The 18691-nt window shown below is 44.0% G+C and overlaps 1 protein-coding gene across 3 annotated transcripts in view; it reads left to right on the top strand.

Annotated features, from left to right (window-relative positions):
* Positions 1-11516, top strand: part of RAB28 (RAB28, member RAS oncogene family) — a 70778-nt gene extending 59262 nt beyond the window's left edge. For 2 of the 3 annotated variants that reach the window (XM_081152348.1, XM_081152346.1), the window contains 2 exons: positions 3406-3483; positions 10592-11516. In XM_081152348.1, the coding sequence (XP_081008474.1) occupies positions 3406-3483; positions 10592-10684 (171 nt within the window). In that variant the 3' untranslated portion in view covers positions 10685-11516. Of the gene's footprint in view, positions 1-3405; positions 3484-9225; positions 9321-10591 lie in introns of all 3 variants that reach the window. The other variant, XM_081152347.1, reaches the window with a different exon arrangement.
* The last annotated feature ends 7175 nt before the right edge of the window (positions 11517-18691 follow it).

Here is an 18691-nt window from a genome sequence, read left to right as displayed (position 1 = left end):
GCTTCTACCTTCATTAATCTTCCTAGGCGTCTTTTGCCATTTTAGAATTATTTTAACTTCCAGTATTTTAGCTTGTGTTTAACTGCTTAGTATATTTTATATACTTATGTTGAACCACCATTAAAAACTCTCACTGTTTTCTTTTTAAATGCAACTTTGAAATGGTTTGGTGGAATCACTTTAAGAATTATTAGTCACCTCGAACTCCAGGTTACTTCCCCTCATTGCTGGGGGAGTTGAGCTCCTGGTTTACTGTACTTTTCTCTAGTACTTACTACCTTTGTCATAATAGTGAGTGATTTCAGTATCTTTGTCCTTTACCCTCCCTCAGCCACTCAGTCCCATGCATTGTCATCACAAATCTGCAGTCCTTCTGTTGTCACATATCTTTATATCAGCATCCTAATCAGAGACCACCATCCTGTCTTTTTAGCTCACACCTCTGACTGCTCTAACCCTAATCAATCTGCAACCTCAGCAGGACCTAGAAGACATTGACCCTAACACCCTTCAAGGTCCCTAACCTACTTTCATGTCCTCATTTTCTCTCTTTCTAACTTAAATTTCATGACCAGTGAAAATTGTTACCATGCAAATACCCTCCATTTCCATTCCCCTCTTTCACTTTATTGGATTCCCTTCGCTAAACCTTAACTCTGGCTTAAATCAAGCCCCCACCTTTTTATGGCTGCACCCATGTACTTGAACATGATCAAAGAAAAACAGAGGCATGCTGGAGTTTTCACTTAAAATTCAGTCACTAAGTGGGCCCTTAATGCTGCTCAGTAATTATGCTCCATGTTCCTAGGCCATTGTCTTTCCCCCTCAACTAATGATTGTCCATAGCTTCTCTCCTCTCTTCAGATCTTCAAAACTTTGTCCATTCTCTTGGCTGATGACTGTGTTTCCTATTTTATAATAAATTTAAACAGAGGACAACTTCCATGTACTCCTGCCACCACATTTACCCCCAGTCTCCTTCCCACCTTGCGTCTGTTCCCAGATATTCTATCTTCTCTTTGGTTACTATGGGATGAGCTGTCCATGCTTCTAGCTAGAGCCTGTTCTTTGCTTACTAACCAACATTTGCTCAGCAATTTCTCTCTCCTTCCTGCTTATCATTGTTTTCTTTCTACTGGATTATTCTATCAGCAAACAAACTATTGTAATTTCTCTTAACTTACAAACAAGAAAACTCTTGATCCCACATCATTCTCTAGATATTACCTTCTTTCCCCCACTTCCCAGTGAAATGTTTTGAAAGAATTCTCTCTAGTTCTCTCCTCTTGAGTTCCTCTTGAACAATTCCAGTCAGAATCCGCCCCAAAGGTTTCACCCAGACTGTTGTTACCAAGGTCACCCATGACGTCCCTTTTGCTAAATTCAGTGGTCAGTTCTTAGCCCTCACCTTACTTGACTTCCTTACAGCGTATAAAGTAGGTGATGACCGTTTTTGAAACACGCTCTTCTCTTGGCTTCCAGGATGCTGTACTTCCTGGTTTTCCTCCTACCTTGTTAATACTGTTTCTCAGTCCCCTTCGCTGATTCCTTCTCTCTCCAACTTCTAAATATTGGAGTGCCCTTGGCCTCAGTCTTTGGGTATTTCTTTTTCTAAGCTTATTTCCTTAGTGACCTCATCTAGTCTTGTGGCTTTGACCAGACTCAGTGTCCAGCTGCCCACCTAACAGCTCTGCTTAGATGTCTAATAGGCAGTCCCAGTTCAATTCAGGCCCAGAACTGAGCTTTGGTATTCCCTCCTCAAATCTCTCACAGTCGTCCCACTTCATTAAATGGCAGTTCTTCTATCAATTGCTAAGGCCAAAATTATATTGGAGTCATCCCAACCCCTCTTTTTTTTACACCCCACATCTGTCTGTCTGTCATCCATCTCTCTCTCTCTGTCTCTCTCTCTCATCTATATCTATCATCTATCTATCAATCACCAAGTTCTGTTGGCTTTACTTTCAAAATATGTACAGAATCTGGTGCTTATTTCTTACCATCTCCACTGCTACCAAGGCTTGAAGGTTTCAAGCCTTCATCATCTCTTACATTAGTGTCTTTGCTGGTTTTTTTTTTGTACCCTTGGTCTTCTCTTCTGAGTACCTAGTACAGCAGCCAGGTTGAACCTATTAAAATAGAAATCACATCAGGCCACTGTCCCATGGCTTCCATTTCACTCACAGTAAAAGCCCTGGAGATCTTCTGATGGCCTACCAGCTTGTACATGATTTGTACTCCCATAACTCTTTGCTCATTTTCTTTTTCTTTTTCTTTTTTTTTTTTTAATATATCTTTATTGATTTCAGAGAAAGGAAAGGGGAGGGAGAGAGAGAGATAGAAACATCAATGATGAGAGAGTCATTGATCGAGCCCGCAACCCGGGCATGTGCCCTGACCCCGGGAATTGAACCCCGATTGCCTGGATCCCAGGTCGACACTCCACCGCTGAGCCATGCCTGGCCAGGCTCTTCGCTCATTTTCTTTTACAATCCCCCTTTCCGTTCTGCCACACTAACTTTCCGGTTTTTCCTTAAACATTGACCATCAGTAAACTATAATACATACTACTTTTTGAGGTGCAAATGACATAAGCCTTTTGTAGTATGTATCTCTTTTTTTATTAGAAATCATAATTAAATTAATAAAATTGTGATAAATATTCAGTAAGTAATCATGAAGTAAGCAGCGTTAAGAAAATGATAGTACACTTACGAAGCAAAGACAAGTTATTCCTTAAAGGTGAACTCTGGATTGGAGCACTAGGAATCATAGTGGACTCAGCATCAGCTACCTGTGTATGAAAAGGCTGTTTACAGAAAACTTTGTAGATTTCTGTCTACTGATAATGGAGTATACTGCTCCTTTACTCTGAACTGGTAAAATACAGTAAGGATTTCTAAGTTGTTTTGCTCAAAAGAAGTGGAGAGTTTATTGAATTGATGAGAGCCACAAAGATTATTAAAGGTATAGGCTCAAGCCAGGTCAAAAGACAATATAGAGTTGACAGTGAAAAACCCAGGTGGTAAAGTATAGACTAATGAATTCTCATTTTCTTCAGCACCTATAGGAGTTTGTTTTGCTAATGTATTTTTTTTTAATGTGGTAGCTATAATTAATTGTCTTTTGTTAAATCTTTAAAAATGTAAGTTTTTAGGGATGAATGTTTATGTTTAGACCAATTCACTGCATTTCATGAATTTTCAAATTATGGGTTTAATCATTTAAAAAACTATTACACTTAAAATTTTGCTGTATTTGACAAATAAAGCTATATTTGGAATAACTTGGTACATCATATTTTTGCAATTCTTGCTGTTTATCATTGTTTAGAAAGTTCAGTTTATTTGATAGTAACTTTAGCATGCCTGTTTTAAATCATTTAAACCTATTTTTGGTATGTAGGTCTTCCTGTGTTTTCAGAAAGTTGCTGCTGAAATCCTTGGAATCAAGTTAAACAAAGCAGAAATAGAACAGTCACAGGTGATTATATTGAACTTTATATTTTAAAGAGTAATTTATTTCTTAAAAGACATTATTTTCACCCCTGAACTCTTTCACATTTATGCATTTTTATGTACATATCCCTAAAACCCTTATAAATTGTGTGTGTGAATCACCGTTGGTTGCAGAAGACGAAGGATGTTAACTTTTTACCAAACTATGATACCGTTGAAACTTCAGTTTGTCCTTTTTGTTGGAAAAATGAGATTAATATAATAGACATTTCATCAGTGGTTAAATAATGGGCTAAGAGGCTTACTGTATTGTTTTGTATTTAAGTTCTTCCAGGATTACTGTGCACCATTTAAAAAATATTTCACACAAAAATCCCAACTATTTATTAAAATTAGGTCTTAATAAGAGTTTTCTCCATTTGACATCTTCCATGTTTGCTGTGGTAAAACATTATTTTTCAATTTTTTAAAAGTCTGTGCACTTTATACTCTAAAATGCCCTCCATTATAATGATATTACTTGTTGATGGTATTTTATTGTTAATTTGATAATGATATTGATTGAGGATTTCTGAACCCTTTCCCTAGTCCTAGACAATTTCCTAAGATTAAGAAATAAGTGTGAATATCAATAGTCAAGCGTTTATAAATAGCACTGTACTAATGGACGTGGGCAGCAGTGTGGGGATTGGGGGGGCAGAGGGGATAAATGGCAATGGAAAAAAGAAATAAAAAAATTAAAAAGTACCACTATAATAGTACATCAGCTTACATCTTTCATAGAATGAAAAATCAGAGTAAGAGCCTATAGTTTGAAGTTAAGCTTCAGAAGTGGTTTGCTTAGAAGCAACAAATAAATTACATTTTTCCAGAATTCCTTCCACTCCCTTCCCACCCCCATGCAACTAAAAGGTGTCATTGTCCTTTCCTATCCTAAAGTTTTTGTTTCATTCTTTTAGAGTTAGTTCAGTGCCTCATTTTTATGGTTACTGTGTGTGTGTGTGTGTGTGTGTTTTAAAACAGAGCATTTATTAAAAATTGTTATGCTGATATTGCCGTTTCTAGGACTTGATTAAAATACCTGCACCTCTGGAAATCTGCTACTTTCCATTTCTCATTAGTCAAACAACATTTATTTTAGCACTTACTATGGCTAGCCACGGTGTTGATATTTTGTGCCATGTAAAATGCTCCCAGACACATAAAAACAGTTACTTGTTTTTGACCTAGGAGGCAGGTTATAAGAAAGAAAAATCACCATAATTTGCTTGATCACAGAGAACTTGGCAGACCAATTGCATCCTCTGCTTTTTAGCTTATATTTCTAAATGGTGTTTGAAAAAGAATGTCTGGTTAATTAGAGAGTCCATGAGTGATTGTCAAATAATTATAAATGATTTATTGATTATATGTTCTATAATGTGGTATAGTGGCGAGTCTGACAATGATTTAAAGGAGTTTAAGATGTAGTCCCTGCCTTCAATGAAGAAAATTAGTATATTATGTGCCAGGCATTGTGTTATCTCACTTAATCCTCAAAATAACTCTGTGAGGCGCATGTGTCATCTCATTTTATGGGCAGGAAACAGACTATGGAGAGGTTAAGTAACTTTGGATCCACAAAGCCATGGTTAGACAGTGGTGGGGTTTGAACTGAGGACTGTCTTGACAGTCGTGTCCCTAGACGTTCAACTCTACCATGTTGGGGGAAGTTATTGAGCAGTTTGGAGTGGGGTGGTGGTGGTGAGAAAATGGCTGAAAGAGAAGCTGGCATAGCAAGTTGAAAAGCTTGGGTTGTATTTTGGAAAAAGAAGAGCAGTTTGGTGAAAATAAATGGCTATTTATGTTGGAGTGTAAAAGGAATTTGAGAAAAGATTATGAAGATTTATGAATGCCAAGGTGATAAATTTTATCTAACATATTGACAGTGGGAAATAATTTTTGAAGCAGGGAAATAAACTAGTTTTTAGATAGGATTAAGCAAATGGGATGCTTTTGTGTGGTTGAATGGCAAAGAGATTGAAGCCAGGAGAGTAGGCTACTGTCCTTAGTGGATTGAGGACCAGAATCAGAGTGGATGGGAAGGAATAGATGTAAGAGACTTTTCCAAGAAGAATCAGCAGGGCTTATGAAATGACTGGATTGAAGAGAGGAGAAGTCCAAGACACTGACATTTCTCACCAACAGGAATGGAGGAAGGGGAGACCCACTGATTGGTGGGCCCCCTAGAAGGGAAAGTGTGCTGTGCCTGAGCCCAGTGGCAGTGCTCAGCTTCAGGGATAACTCAGGGAGATGGAGCAAGTTGGCTACTTTGTGCCAGGGGCCACAGTAGGATCTGGAGATACAGAGATGACTAAGTGAAAGTCCTTGTCCTCAGGGAACTCCCAGCATAAATGGGGAGACAGATATTTAAACCATTAAGTATACTCTAGTTGCATTTCTCTCAATTCCCAACTTAGTTAATAGCTAATTGTTTATGTTCTCTTGTTTTCTCCCCTGCCCCAACCATTCTTCTCTCTGACAGTGTAAAAGTTGGGAAGGGTTGTTAAAAAGGTCCTAGTTTCTCAGATTATTCAGAAATTTTTGTTTACAAAGTAGTCAAACCTTTAGTAGAGGAAATAATTTTACTATTGCTGTTCTCTAGGAAGTTCAGCATTCACTTCTTTAATAGGCACTAGGTAGTCTAAAAAGAAGACACTTTGTCCTATATCTTATCTCCATCTGAATTGCAAGAATGTTTTTCCATATGTACTTGGCGTTCAGAGTACTTAATACATTTTTAAGCCTTGACAGTTTCACTTGCCGGTTAATAAACTATGAATTTCTGTTTGGTTTGAACTAAGTATGCATTAGTTTCTTCTAAACAAAAATTTCATGTCTGAGATACTCACTAAACTTGCCAAAAATATATCTTCTTTATGTGCCCTCTGAATACTTTCATACTCTACATAAAGGATTCTGGCATAGGGCATGTGTAGGATGCCCAAGATTTTAATTCTCTTACCACACAACTGCTATTTCAACCCTGATCCTTGGGGCCTTCTGTTTTCCACTTTATCTGAACACTGACCTGCCTTAAGAAGCCATAAGGAACTTAGATTCTTCCTCCCTAGATGTTAATCTTTTTATAATTTTCTCCAACAAGTTTACCAAGACTGCACTGGGACTTCTCTCTCTCTCTCTCTCTCTCTCCTTTTTTTAACCCTAAACAGCACTTGTCTCCCTTGCAGAGCACATCTAACCCACTTTGCTGATACTATTCCACCCTCAGACACAGCATTGCGTAACGGATTTCCAGTATCATATATCTTTTCTATTCACCTTCTAAATGTATTTTCTTCATTCAGTTTCAAAATTAGATGGGACCTTAGAGGCCATGTAAATAAACCTTGTTTTTTATAGAGTAGGAGATCTTGAAGAGCAAAGAGGTGAGTAACTCGCCTAAAGTTATAAATATTACTGGCAGCACGTTCTGGCACATTCTGTGGAAGGACAAGAAGAGCCCTTTCTTCAAGTGCCTGCTGTGTGCACAGTGCCATGATTTTATGTTGCTATACCCATGCTTTAAGTGGTAATATATAATCTGGTTACACTTGGATCTATAGCAGTCACAATATCCTTTAATAGCTTACACATCTGTATTCTATGCTGGACTCCTGTGCATCTCAGAAACAGAGATCCTGTATTGTTTATCTGAATGTCTTCAGTACCTACATAGTGAGTGGCTTTGAATGAATGATAGTGGCAGGTGTTTTAGCCTTCGAGGTATGTTTATTCTATATCTTGAGCATGACAGACTATGACTTCTGCATTGATAAACATGTTGCTACTATCTGGATTAAGACACAATTGCAGAGTAGACCAAATATATCTTTAGCGTCTTCCCGAGTCCATCTCTACTTATACGTAACTACCCCAGCTCCTAGGAAGCTACCACTTCCATCTCCAGTACCCACCCCAGTTACTCTCTGACATAATAAGGGTTAAGCTGGTTTTCAAATAAAAGTTGGTGTTTTGTAGGTAACATTTTCTCTAAAAACATCAATGAATGGTTTGTAAACAAGCTGACTCCTGTGAAATCACCCACCGTGAAGTTTATGGCGTGGAAATTCTGCTTTGCTACTCGTAGAAAGTAAAGCCTTGGTTCTGGCTTCCACTTCAGAAACTTTGTACAAAGCTTTATGTCAAACAACCAAGGCCCCTAAGAAAGATGTTGCCTTTTTAGTTCTTCATTAATTTAGTTCTTCATGAAAATTAATGGCGAATATCCAAGCCATTTCTCTTAGTCACTACTTCGACCAAATGTCTTGACTAGAGGTCAGTAACCTGGTTGTGTTTATAGGACAGGGTTTAAACCAACATTTTGGAGGATTAATGAGTTGCTTACTGATCATGAAAATCCCTTTTCTTTATTGTAACCCACAGTTTGTCATGGAACAATTAGGTTCGGGGAGGGCAGAGAATGGTGTTCAGCGTTTCACTGACATACTCCTCCCCTAGTACCTGCTGTTGTGGTTGATAATGCTTCTGTTGATAGCATCAGGCTGAGTGCCTAGTAAATCAGGAGTCTTATCCAGAAGCTAATGCCGCTGTTAAAGAACTGGAGCAGAGCCCGCTCAGGCTAATGGGCTGTAGCATCCCGCTCATTCACTCACAGTCCTTTATTCAGTCTTTATAAGTGTCATCATAGCCAGCAGCCTTATTAACATGCTTTTCTACATGTGTTAATTGTTACATGCTGCTATGAAGCAAGAGTTTTCTGAAATAAGATACTTGAAATTGTAAAACAGGGCAAGGATAGTTTCAAGTTTAAAAGTTTGGAGAGCGTGTTATCTCTTTTATACTTACTTGTCACATGTAGTATTTTCATTCTAAGAGTTATAGCAAACAACAGCCTAATAGAGGAGTTTTGATTCTTTATTTAGCAAAACTCTTAGATATTTGATAAACAGCTGTTGTGCTTAAATACTGTATGTGGGGATTTTTTTAATGACAGAAAAGTGCATTTTGAACCTGCTTATTTTTATATGGAATATGGAACCATGGATTAGGATTGTGATGAGTGGGCCCATGAGCATCAAAAGGTGGTCTCTGACAAGTAATAAATATTAAATGTAAAATTTGTAAGTGCCCCGTGGCTCCTCTGATGTAGGTGTGTGTCCTCTGTGTACCTTGAAGAAAATTACTCACTCCTTCCTCTGTTTCCACAACATGTAGGTCTACTAGTAAGGGACTTACCTTGCACGACAGTTGTCTGTGTGCGTATTTCTCTTCCCTTTACGTCCACAGCAACTTGTGAACAGATCCTGTGTAACTTACCTGTGCATTTCCATTGTAGAGTGACTGGCACATGGTATATTCTCAGTCGTGCTTGTTGAAGGAAATGGAATTAATACTTTTACTGCACTTCAGCATAGAAAAGCACCACAGTTCTTGGTTGTTCTCTGAAATACTGGGAATTATATATTATGTATAATTGTGATTTCAAAACTAGAGCTCACAACTTGTCTGGGAGGTTCAGTAGACACGTCTGTCTTTACAGTGAAATGGAATTATAAAGAATAACGTTTCTTGGATCTTTGTTTACTTTCCTTCCTTTTAGTCTGTATTTTGCTGTTTTCTTTTGACATGTTTAAATTTATGTGTATGTTTCTTTTTCTACTTTGGTGTTCCCTTCTATTTTCAATCATTGAACATACTTCCCATTTTTTCTTTCTTTCCTTCCTTCCTTTCTTCTGCATCTCGTTTCCATGTACGGAATTGACAGCGTATTGTCAGGGCAGACATAGTGAAGTACCCAGAAGAAGATACCCGGCCTGCCAGCTCTGCCCAGAGCACACTCTGTTCAGTGCAGTAGTGCAGGTATCAGGGTCACCCTTCTGCGCCGGGGCGGAGGGTGGGGAGGACTAGTGAATGCGGTCTTGCTCCCTTCCCCTTGTGAATAGAGAAGTTCAAGTGATTGTTGTACATTATCGGAGTTGGTATTGCATACATCCTGTTTTAGAGCTTCGAAAATTGATCCTTTGCCAGGAGACTTACGAATTAAGTAAGGATTTGGGAACAAATTAAAATAACATTTCAGTTCCTTTCACACACATTTGTCTTTGTGGTTGTGTTTACTCCATGTGCAGTGACGTGGAGAGCTGAGGCGGACATTTCATTACCCATTCCTTACCATTGTTCCTGAATCGCCTGGTGATTGAGAGAGTATTTTAAAAATTTGCCTTGAATTACCCTTCTTTGTCTGCTTGTGTGTGCAGACTTAGTAAAAGAGTTGAAAACAGTAAAGGATTTGTTTTAATTTAAATTATTATTTTGAGATGAATACTAGGGCATATTGCTAAATTTATCATTTAAGATAATCCTTGAATGTGGGTTAGAGGGAAGGAAGGAAGGGTTAAAACTATCTTTTGGCTTCAGTTATTTTAAAAACATGAATATGTGGTAATTTTCTAAATTTCTCATGTTGTATTTTGGTAGTCATTATTTATAACCCATTAGTGAGCTATGTGGAAGTAAGTTAGGGCTTTGGGAGGAAAGTTTTAAAAATTGGCAGTTTTAAATATTGGGTTGCCCAAAACATTTCTCCTTTATATGTGCCTCCTCTTTAACATTCGTACCTCTTCTCATTAACACAGTAATTGCTGTAAACATCCTGAAAAAAGCCATGGCTGGGGATAGTGGCTTATGGAAATATTAATAAATAATGACATTTTTTTACTTTGAAATAACGAAGCCTTATGTATCAGTTAAAATATGTGAATGATTAATTTTAATCCTTTGCTTTAAGTTATTACCAGGGTTTAATATTTCATATTAATTTGTCATTTTCTATTAGACTTATGATTACCTCAAGCATATGTCATAAAACCAGGAAAGACTCAATAAAGGAATTGCTATTAGATACTTTTGTTTAAAAACAAAACCAAGAAGAAAAAAAAAACAGCCCCTTTCCTGGCAGCCCCAGCTCTGCATCAGTTTGTTCTGGCTGATTCTTTTAATATCAGCTCCTGCTTCATTTATGATGTCTGTCGTCAGGAGTTCACCAAAGTTCAGAAAATGAAAATATACTGTAAGGGCTCTTTCTGAATGTTCTGATGTCCTGATAATGACTCTGTTTTCTTTTATGACAGAGGGTGGTGAAGGCAGACATTGTAAACTACAACCAGGAGCCCATGTCAAGAGCTGTTAACCCTCCGAGAAGCTCCATGTGTGCAGTTCAGTGAGCGCAGTGTCTCTGTTGCGGTGTGGCTGCCCTCGCCTCCGCGTGGCCCGAGGGCCTCTGGGAGCTGGCTTATCAGTGGCCATGCTGCAGCTCCGTTAACACTTTCCTCCCGGCGCCTCTTCACCACGGGCTCCTCACAGCTGCCGGGCCCCTCGGACCGGAAAGAATGCGCTTCGGGACCACACACTTTGAATTCAAAATGGAAAGCCCATTCTCTGGAATTAGACTGCTTCATTGAAAAAGAATACTGTTGGTTCTCTTTAATGTCCTCACTTCTTTTTTCCCAGATGTCAATTTTTTAAAACAAATAGGGAAACTACCCAAGTCCTGGTCATCAGCCAGGATTTTGCCACAGCATTTCATTCTCTTACCTGAACTATACATGGCAAAATGTGCTTCAGAGTGCAGACGCTTAAACAAGTAATATATTTTATCTACAGATGCTAAAGAGGCGATCTTTTGCTGTTTATTGTGAGAAAATATATAAAGCTGTATCTAACTGCAAATGCTTGAAATAAAACTGTAATAGAAATATTTTTTCCATTTTGTGACAAAGGACCTAACTTGTTTGTATTATAGCTGCAGCTCACGGAGTGTGAGTATCGCTGTTGTATTTTATCACTGTGTCTCGGTCATTGCACATTGCGGAATACTCACGTCCCATGCTTCCCAAACTCTGGTGACTGTCCAGTGGGTGCTGCACGTGGACTTGCTCCCGCAGACGGCATCGAGCGCTCCTGGGACGAGTTGTGACTGTTGTTGGCTCACTGTGGATCAGGCCTGTACCTGATGCTCAGGTGTTTTTCTCCTGCTAATAAATTTATTTAAATTACTTTTTAGGGGGAATTTTCTTTTAGCTATCTTCCATTTAGTTACAGAGCACAAGGTGTATTTGGCTGTGACATCAGTGACCATGTACTGATTCAAGCCCAGACCCTGTAGGCTGGCATTTCAGGGGCTCCACGGCAGTGTGCCCCCTTTGTCCCTCTGCGCAGAGAGAGCCGTAGACCCCCTCCTGTGTGCTCTGCCCTCCTGTCCTTCCACAGTTCCCCCCTGGAGCTCCTCCTCCTCCCTCCTCTCCACGTCTGCTCTGCCCTCCAGCCTGTAGTCACCACGAGGGCAGCGCTCTCTAGGTCGCGGCCGTGGCATGTGTTCCGTGCTAGGGCACAGTGCCTGGCGTGGTGGATGCTCTCTACTCGCCATGTGGAAACAGGAGTGAATGCCGCCCCTCGCAAGGTCTCCTCAGCCACAAGTTCCACACGGGCACCTCGGATGGCCGCTGCCCCTTCCCACCTTGAGTCACAGCCGTTCGTGCCCTTGTGTCTTTCATAGGTCACGAGCTTGTGGAAGGGCAGTAAGGATGCCTTTCACATGGAGACCTGCTGCAAGTGTGCGCAGAAATCTTGGACTCCTCACTGTGTAAGAGAGTTTAGAAAATGTAATTTTACATCCTGTGTGGCTAAGGAAACAGGTTTGGAGAGAGAAAAAGAACTTGCCAGAGGTCATGGGACCCCAGAGCCAGACCCCATGGGAAAGCTGCTGTCGCTAGGCCAGGGTGGCACTTTCAGGAATGATTTAAAATTTAAGCAGGTTTAGAACTTGTGACTGCTCTACTCATTAGGCAGAGGGTCCAATCTTATTCTACTTTGATTTTTATAGTTTTCATTTTATAGCAATTAATCATTCTATTAATAAGTCCTTCAAGGTTATAGCCCCTTAAAGGTCATTCAGTTTACCCTTGTCGTCAGTGTCTTCCTAGCACTGGCTGGCCAGTTTTCTAGGGAGAATTATGTTCTCTCTTTTTTAAAGATATATATATGATTTTATTGATTTTAGAGAGAGAAGGAGGGGGAGAGAGAAACATCAGTGATGAGAGAGTCATTGATCGGCTGCCTCCTGCACGTCCCTCTTTGGGGATCGAGGCCACAACCCGGGCATGTGCCCTGACTGGGAATTGAACCAGGATCTCCTGGATCATAGCTCGATGCTCAACCGCTGAGCAACACCAGCCCGGCGAACATATATTCTCTATATTTTTTTAGGCGAATACAAAGTTGAATAAAAGAGATCTCATCCCTCAAGGACCTTACACTCAAGGACCTTACACTCCAGAGGAGAGGAGTCTGCTTTGGCTCTTGCAGCAAAGCTGTGGTTGGTTGAAGTCTCCTACTAAAAACTGTGATGGGCTAAAGTCTCCTCTTGAACTGAACTGCCCAGGGCTTTACATTCAGGAAGGGGTGAGGCTGCTCCTCTGCTCACTGTTATTTTCACATCTGTGCGAAGACTTGAGGGTTTTCAGGTTACTGCGGTATTCAAAGGTGCGGCTGGGCGCACCCGTGACCGTGCGGGCCCAGTGCTGCAGGCATCAGAGGCGGCGGAGAGCTGCGCAAGGTCTGCGATCCGACCAGGACCCTTCAGTGCGGTTTATAGTCAGGGCCGAGTGGACCTGGTCAGGGAGGGCGAGGGGCCTGTGTAGGATGGCTCTGGCCGGGACATTTCCAGGCTATGGTCACAAGAGCTATTTTTTTTCCCCCTCATTCCAACCTATGGCAGGGGTAGCACTGTCCTCCTCTTACACACGAGGACACCGGAGCCGAGAGTTCGTGATACACCAGGTCCCTCCTGGAGTCAGGCGGAGGCAGGATCCATGCCAACCAGGTCCGAGGTAGGAGGGATGAGGCTGGGTACCGATCGGGCCGCAGTCCTTTGGTGAAGGTCACACAGCTGACCTTCCTGGGACTCGACCAGGAAGGTGTTAAGGTGTTCAGGTGTTCTTTCTTTTGAGAAGTGGTGATGACCTGTGCTGATCCACCCACCATCTCCACCACTGGCCCCCTAGACCAGCAGTGTGTGTCCAGAGTGCTCCCCGAGGTAAGGACAGAAAAGTGCCCCCCAGCCCCGCCTCTTTCCTTGGCCTCGATGTTTATGCCTCTCCCACTGAGCTTGTCCAGCCGTTGAGAGCCTCTGGCTCGAGGACAGCAGGCACAGCGAACATGCAATATAGCATATGGCCAGAGCAGATTTCTGAATTCCATATTACAATTTTCCCCATACCTCGGGTTTTATTTTTGAGACAAAAGCGTGGGATTCATGCTTATTTTGCTTTGTTACCTCTCCTGTCTACAGTTTTTAATTTAAAAAATTACAAGTCTTCCCATCTAGTTTTAGGCACGTTGTCTCCTGAAGACGCATGCTATAAAGTTTCAGACTCATTGTGGTCACTTCTGCTGCTTATTGAACTTTTGAAAAACACAAAAGTGTCCAGCCAGAACTGGTCATTGGACGTCGCCTTCCAAGTGTACCCTCCATTATATGTGGCGAACCGCTGCGGAGTGGTTTTTGGAGGGGCCCAGAGAACTCCTGTGACTGCTTTATTATTCCAGGAGGAGGTAAGCCAGGGCCCTTTAAAGTCGATCGCCGGGACAATGTGACGGAGCATAATAATTTGTGTGTCACTTAAAAATAGAAAACTCTTCTGGCCATAACCCATGCTGGTGATTGCTGTAATGCTGAACATCCTGGAAAACAGCTGCGAGATTCAAAGGAAATGGAAATGCAGACGCGTCGAGCGCTGGGGCAGACACGTGCCCCTGCCTCCCCAGCACCACTTCCCACCCTGCCGGGCCCCCCGTCAGCCGCTCCCAGCTCTGGGAGCAGGTCCTCACTGGTGCACACCTTTAGATTATTTCTTCCCGGCCTCAGTGGGGGGCTCAGAGGTGAGCGAATAAGCCCATCAGAGCTAATGCGCTGGAGGGGACATCTGCCTAGGTTCTGGAAAAGGAAAGGAAAGGAAAGGAGCTGAGCCCCGGTCCAGAGCTGAGGCCAAGCGGGCAGAGGTGACAGGTGGAGGGAGCCCGTGACACTGAGCCCAGGTCACGCCATGCCGCTGGACCTGTTTAACAGTGTGGCTCGGTTGATTTTTTGGTCATTTCAGCTAGTGTTGGTTTATTTGTTAGTTACTTACATAATAAGACCATTATGTGCCAGGATTTGCTTGGCACCAAAGACAGAGGTGAACATAATCTGTGTTTTGTCCTGGAGATCAGTCTAGGCACAAGCATAACTCAGCAGCATGTAATCAAGCTGTTAGCTGCTTCAGGAAAACTATACTATAGGGAGCCGTGGCTTAGCAGCGAGTGTGAAAACATGGATTTCAGGTAGCTGATCAGGGTCCCAGTTACCAGAATCGCCTTCAGAAGCTCACGTGATCTCCGTGGGTGGGACCCCGAGGGGGCAGATTAGAAAACCTGCTTCCCCTCTTGGCGCAGAAGCCCACGGGCTGGATGACTGGCCATGGCACTTAATGTCTCCGGGCCGTGTTCTGGGCCGGTCGTGGGGAGCAGCTACATGTCCCCTTTAGCAGCACCACGTTTATCACGGGTGCAGTGCGGGAAGACCGAGCGCTCCGGGAACACCTTTGCCTTCGACGTGCACGGCGGGCAGCCTGCGACCCTCGCCTCCCGGTGTCCACACCGCGCGTCCCCTCCCGTCGAATCAGGCGGGCCCGTGCCTTCCACAGCACACCGCAGACAGACCAGGCGGCGTGCGAGGGCCAAGACGAGGTCGTCTGCGGCATCACAGCCGCCTCGAGGGTCTTGCGGATTCCTCCTCCGGAGGGAAGCCAGGCGCCATGCCCTGGGGACACTCGCAGCGATGTGGGGAGGGACACCTGAAGAACACACCCCGCCAACGGTCAGCATCGGCACGCTGGCCTCTGAGGCGGCAGCTTGGCAGTGAGTCCCCTGGCTTTTCATCTGATTGCAGCCTCCCGGAGACCTGGAGCTAGACGCACGCAGCCAAAGTGCCCCCAAATCCTGATCCACAGGCACTCTGAGGGATAAACCCTTCTTGTTCGAGCCACTCAATCTTGGGGTAATTCGCCTCCTAGCAATAGGTGGCCAACGCAATGGGTATTTGTATGATCCCTGACAGGTGGGGAAACTGAGGCTCAGGGCAATTGAATAACCTGCCCAAGGTTTTACAGTCGGGGGTGGTGGGACAGGGTCCAGGCCAGGTCTGCCCGGGGCAGAAGCGGGTCCTTGACCTGGCTCGACCCCCCACAGCACTGCTGGGACGGGCTCAACCACGGGCGAAGGCAGGGCTGATCTCATGGTCGTGAAGACTCTCGTGCCTGCAGGGACGTTTCCCTGGTGCCTCTCTTTGGGCCTTGACATATTTTAGTAACGTCACATCGTTTCTTCCACACCCAGTTAACAGCCTTGGAAATCTTTCGTTCAAAGTCATTTATTCTAACTTGAGTTGTGTAAGGTCACAGCACACAAGTGGCTCGTTAAAACAAAAGGAGCCGCCTTCCATAGAGGGAGCCTTTGTTTTCCTCATTTTTCTCTCCCCCAGCGCCCCTTCCCTTTCGGGCGGAAGGTATTAAGCCCTCCTGTGCCCTCTGCGTGTGCATGGCAGCGAGTCCCCCGGCTTTTCCTCCAACCACAGCCTCCCAGAGACCGGGCTGGAAGCACTCGGCCAGCTTGGCCACCAGGCCGCCCTGCAGCCGGGAGGCTCCTCCCCTCCCTCCCCTCAGACCGTGAACTCAACAAGGCCACGAGCCCTGTTGTTTTTATCTGTCTCCCTGGCGCCTGGCACCGAAGAGGCACCAATAAAGGTTTATTGAATGAATGAAGCCTATCTATGCTGTAGGTTGTCATGACTACCTATAAACAGCCCACAGGGTGAGCTGGGGAGCGCCCTGTCCTGGAGACTGTCAACCAAGGCACTGACCTTGTCTTAGCGCCAACCAGCTACGTGACCTTGGGCAAAGCCCTCCGCCTGGGCCAAGGCGGCTTCCTTGTGTGCAGGCAGCTTGTCAGGTGCCCTCTCAGTGGTTCCCCGAACTGGCTGGTCATCAGAATCACCTGCGGAGCTTAAAAAAATACCGATTCTGGGGATCGGAAACCACTGGACAACCGCATCTCTGCGTATCTACCTCTCCCTTATGTGCAAACACGTATTGCCAGCTTGAAAGCCTCAGTTTGCAAATCTGTGAAATAGAGATGACGACCGTGGCGACTGCCTTGGAAACTGCACGGGGCTCAGATGGGACTCTAATCATGGCAGAAGGACCTCGAAAACTCCTGACAATGCCAAACAGGCCCGGGAACTATGGGTCTGTTAATCTGCTTCTCTGAGTGTGACTTGGAGTCCAATTTTGGCTCCTCGACCCCTGCTGCCCCCCAAGCCCGTTATGGGTGGGCGAACCCTGCTGAGGCCTGTCTTTAGCTTCTCCCACTAGCTGTCCAGAGCCCCTCGAAACCCCCTCACTTGTGTCTAACTTGGGGGTGGGGCACTGTCTCTTTCCAGCTCCCCCAACACCCTTGGCTCTGGAGCCAACTTAACCATTTCTTCTCACCCCACCTCCACCCCGGGTTCTGTCCGTTATCCTAGTCCTCTGACACTTTCTCAAATTTGTCTTCTAAATTGGCAGGTGGCCCACTCTCAGATTGGCCAGCCGCCCCGCGTTTGGGTCAGGGTGTAGGGATGATGCTGTGAAAAGCTGACAGGAAGCTGAGCGAGCCAGACGCGGGTGCCGCCTCATTGCTCCCACAGCCGCGCAGGGGACCTGGGCCGGTTTGCTTTTGGGGCCCTCGTTGGAGGCCCACCGCTGAAGATGGCTGGTGACAGGAACAGGAGGCGGAAGGCAGAGGGAGGGCGTGAAGGGGTTTGTTGAGCAGCTGCTCTGCTCCAGGTACCATGCTAGGCTCTAGGTACGTATTTTTCATGACAGCCAAGCTGTAGTGCATGTACTTTGCAGTGCAGTTTTCACAGGCTAATCACATCAGGGCCGAAACTGGAGGAAGCTGAGCCCTGGAGGAATCACATGTCCCATCCAGTGTCCCAGTCCCCAAGATGCAGAACCAGGATTTGAACCCCACTCTTTGTGACTCCAGAGTTTGTCCTTCCCAATGGAAATGGAGTTTATTCTTGCCCCATATTTAGCGTTTAAATTTTCAGCGAGATGCTTGAACCTAGAGCAAGGAGGTTTCTTTTTAAGTTTTTGCAGCCAAAATTATTTAAATTTTATGGCGAGGAAAAATGTAAACTTACATGGTCAGCAGACCAGAGATGATAAAGTATGCATTTGTCAAATAAAATTCTTCACTGTGATAAAGTAAATCATGCCTTGGCCTTGTAAAAAATTAGGCCTCACTTGAACTGTTTTCACTCCAGCCTTTGCTAATATTTCTGTTATCTCCATTAGGGATTACGATGATGAATGCCTTTTATTCGCATCGTTAAGCACTTCGGCGAATGTGCGAACACGCGGAGCGTCATAAGTCATGGGGAAGTGAAACAACGTGGCCTCCTGGAGAGAAGAAAAGCCTTGAGGGCGGCTGACAGATTGGGGTTAGCATCCTGGCTCTGCCACTCTGGCTCTGCAAACTTGCTCAAATTCCTTAGCTTCTCTGAGTCTTGCTTTCCTAATGTGTAAAACGCAGAGGACAATACTCATCTCACTGGGTGATATTCAGGATGCAAGGAGATGACACGTGTAGCATTGGCTGTGCGCTGTTCCTGGCGTGAGGTAAGCGCGCAGTAAATGTCACGGTCAGTATTGGAAGAGTTCTCGTGGAAACTGGTTATTTTTTGACGCGCCCAGGCCTCACTTTAGTTGTGAGTCCTTGGGCAGCAGGACTGAGTGTAGGCCTTACTTCTGGGGGGGCTCACCTGCTGATGTACTTCTGCCCCCGTTAGAAACAGGTCCAGCAGTAGGCAGGTGAAGCTCATGGGTGGGCGCATCTGTTGGCTGCAAGTAACAGAATATCTAACTTAAAGTGTCTCAAGCAAGTAAGAACATTCATCACCTCTTACAGCGAGTATTCAAGGTGATTCCAGGTTTGTCTAACGAAGTTGCTCAAGGGTGCTATCAAGTTTCTAGAATCTTCCTTTTCTTCTGCCATCTCTAGCCACGGGGCTGTTGGGCTGTCTCCCTCATAGTCTCCATATGGCTGCAGTAGCTCCAGGCATCACTTCTTTATAACCCAGAATCCAAAGGTCA

This window comes from Miniopterus schreibersii, assembly GCF_964146895.1.
Source record: "Miniopterus schreibersii genome assembly, chromosome: 1".
NCBI lineage: Eukaryota > Metazoa > Chordata > Mammalia > Chiroptera > Miniopteridae > Miniopterus > Miniopterus schreibersii.
This window is presented reverse-complemented; position numbering and strand designations above follow the sequence as displayed.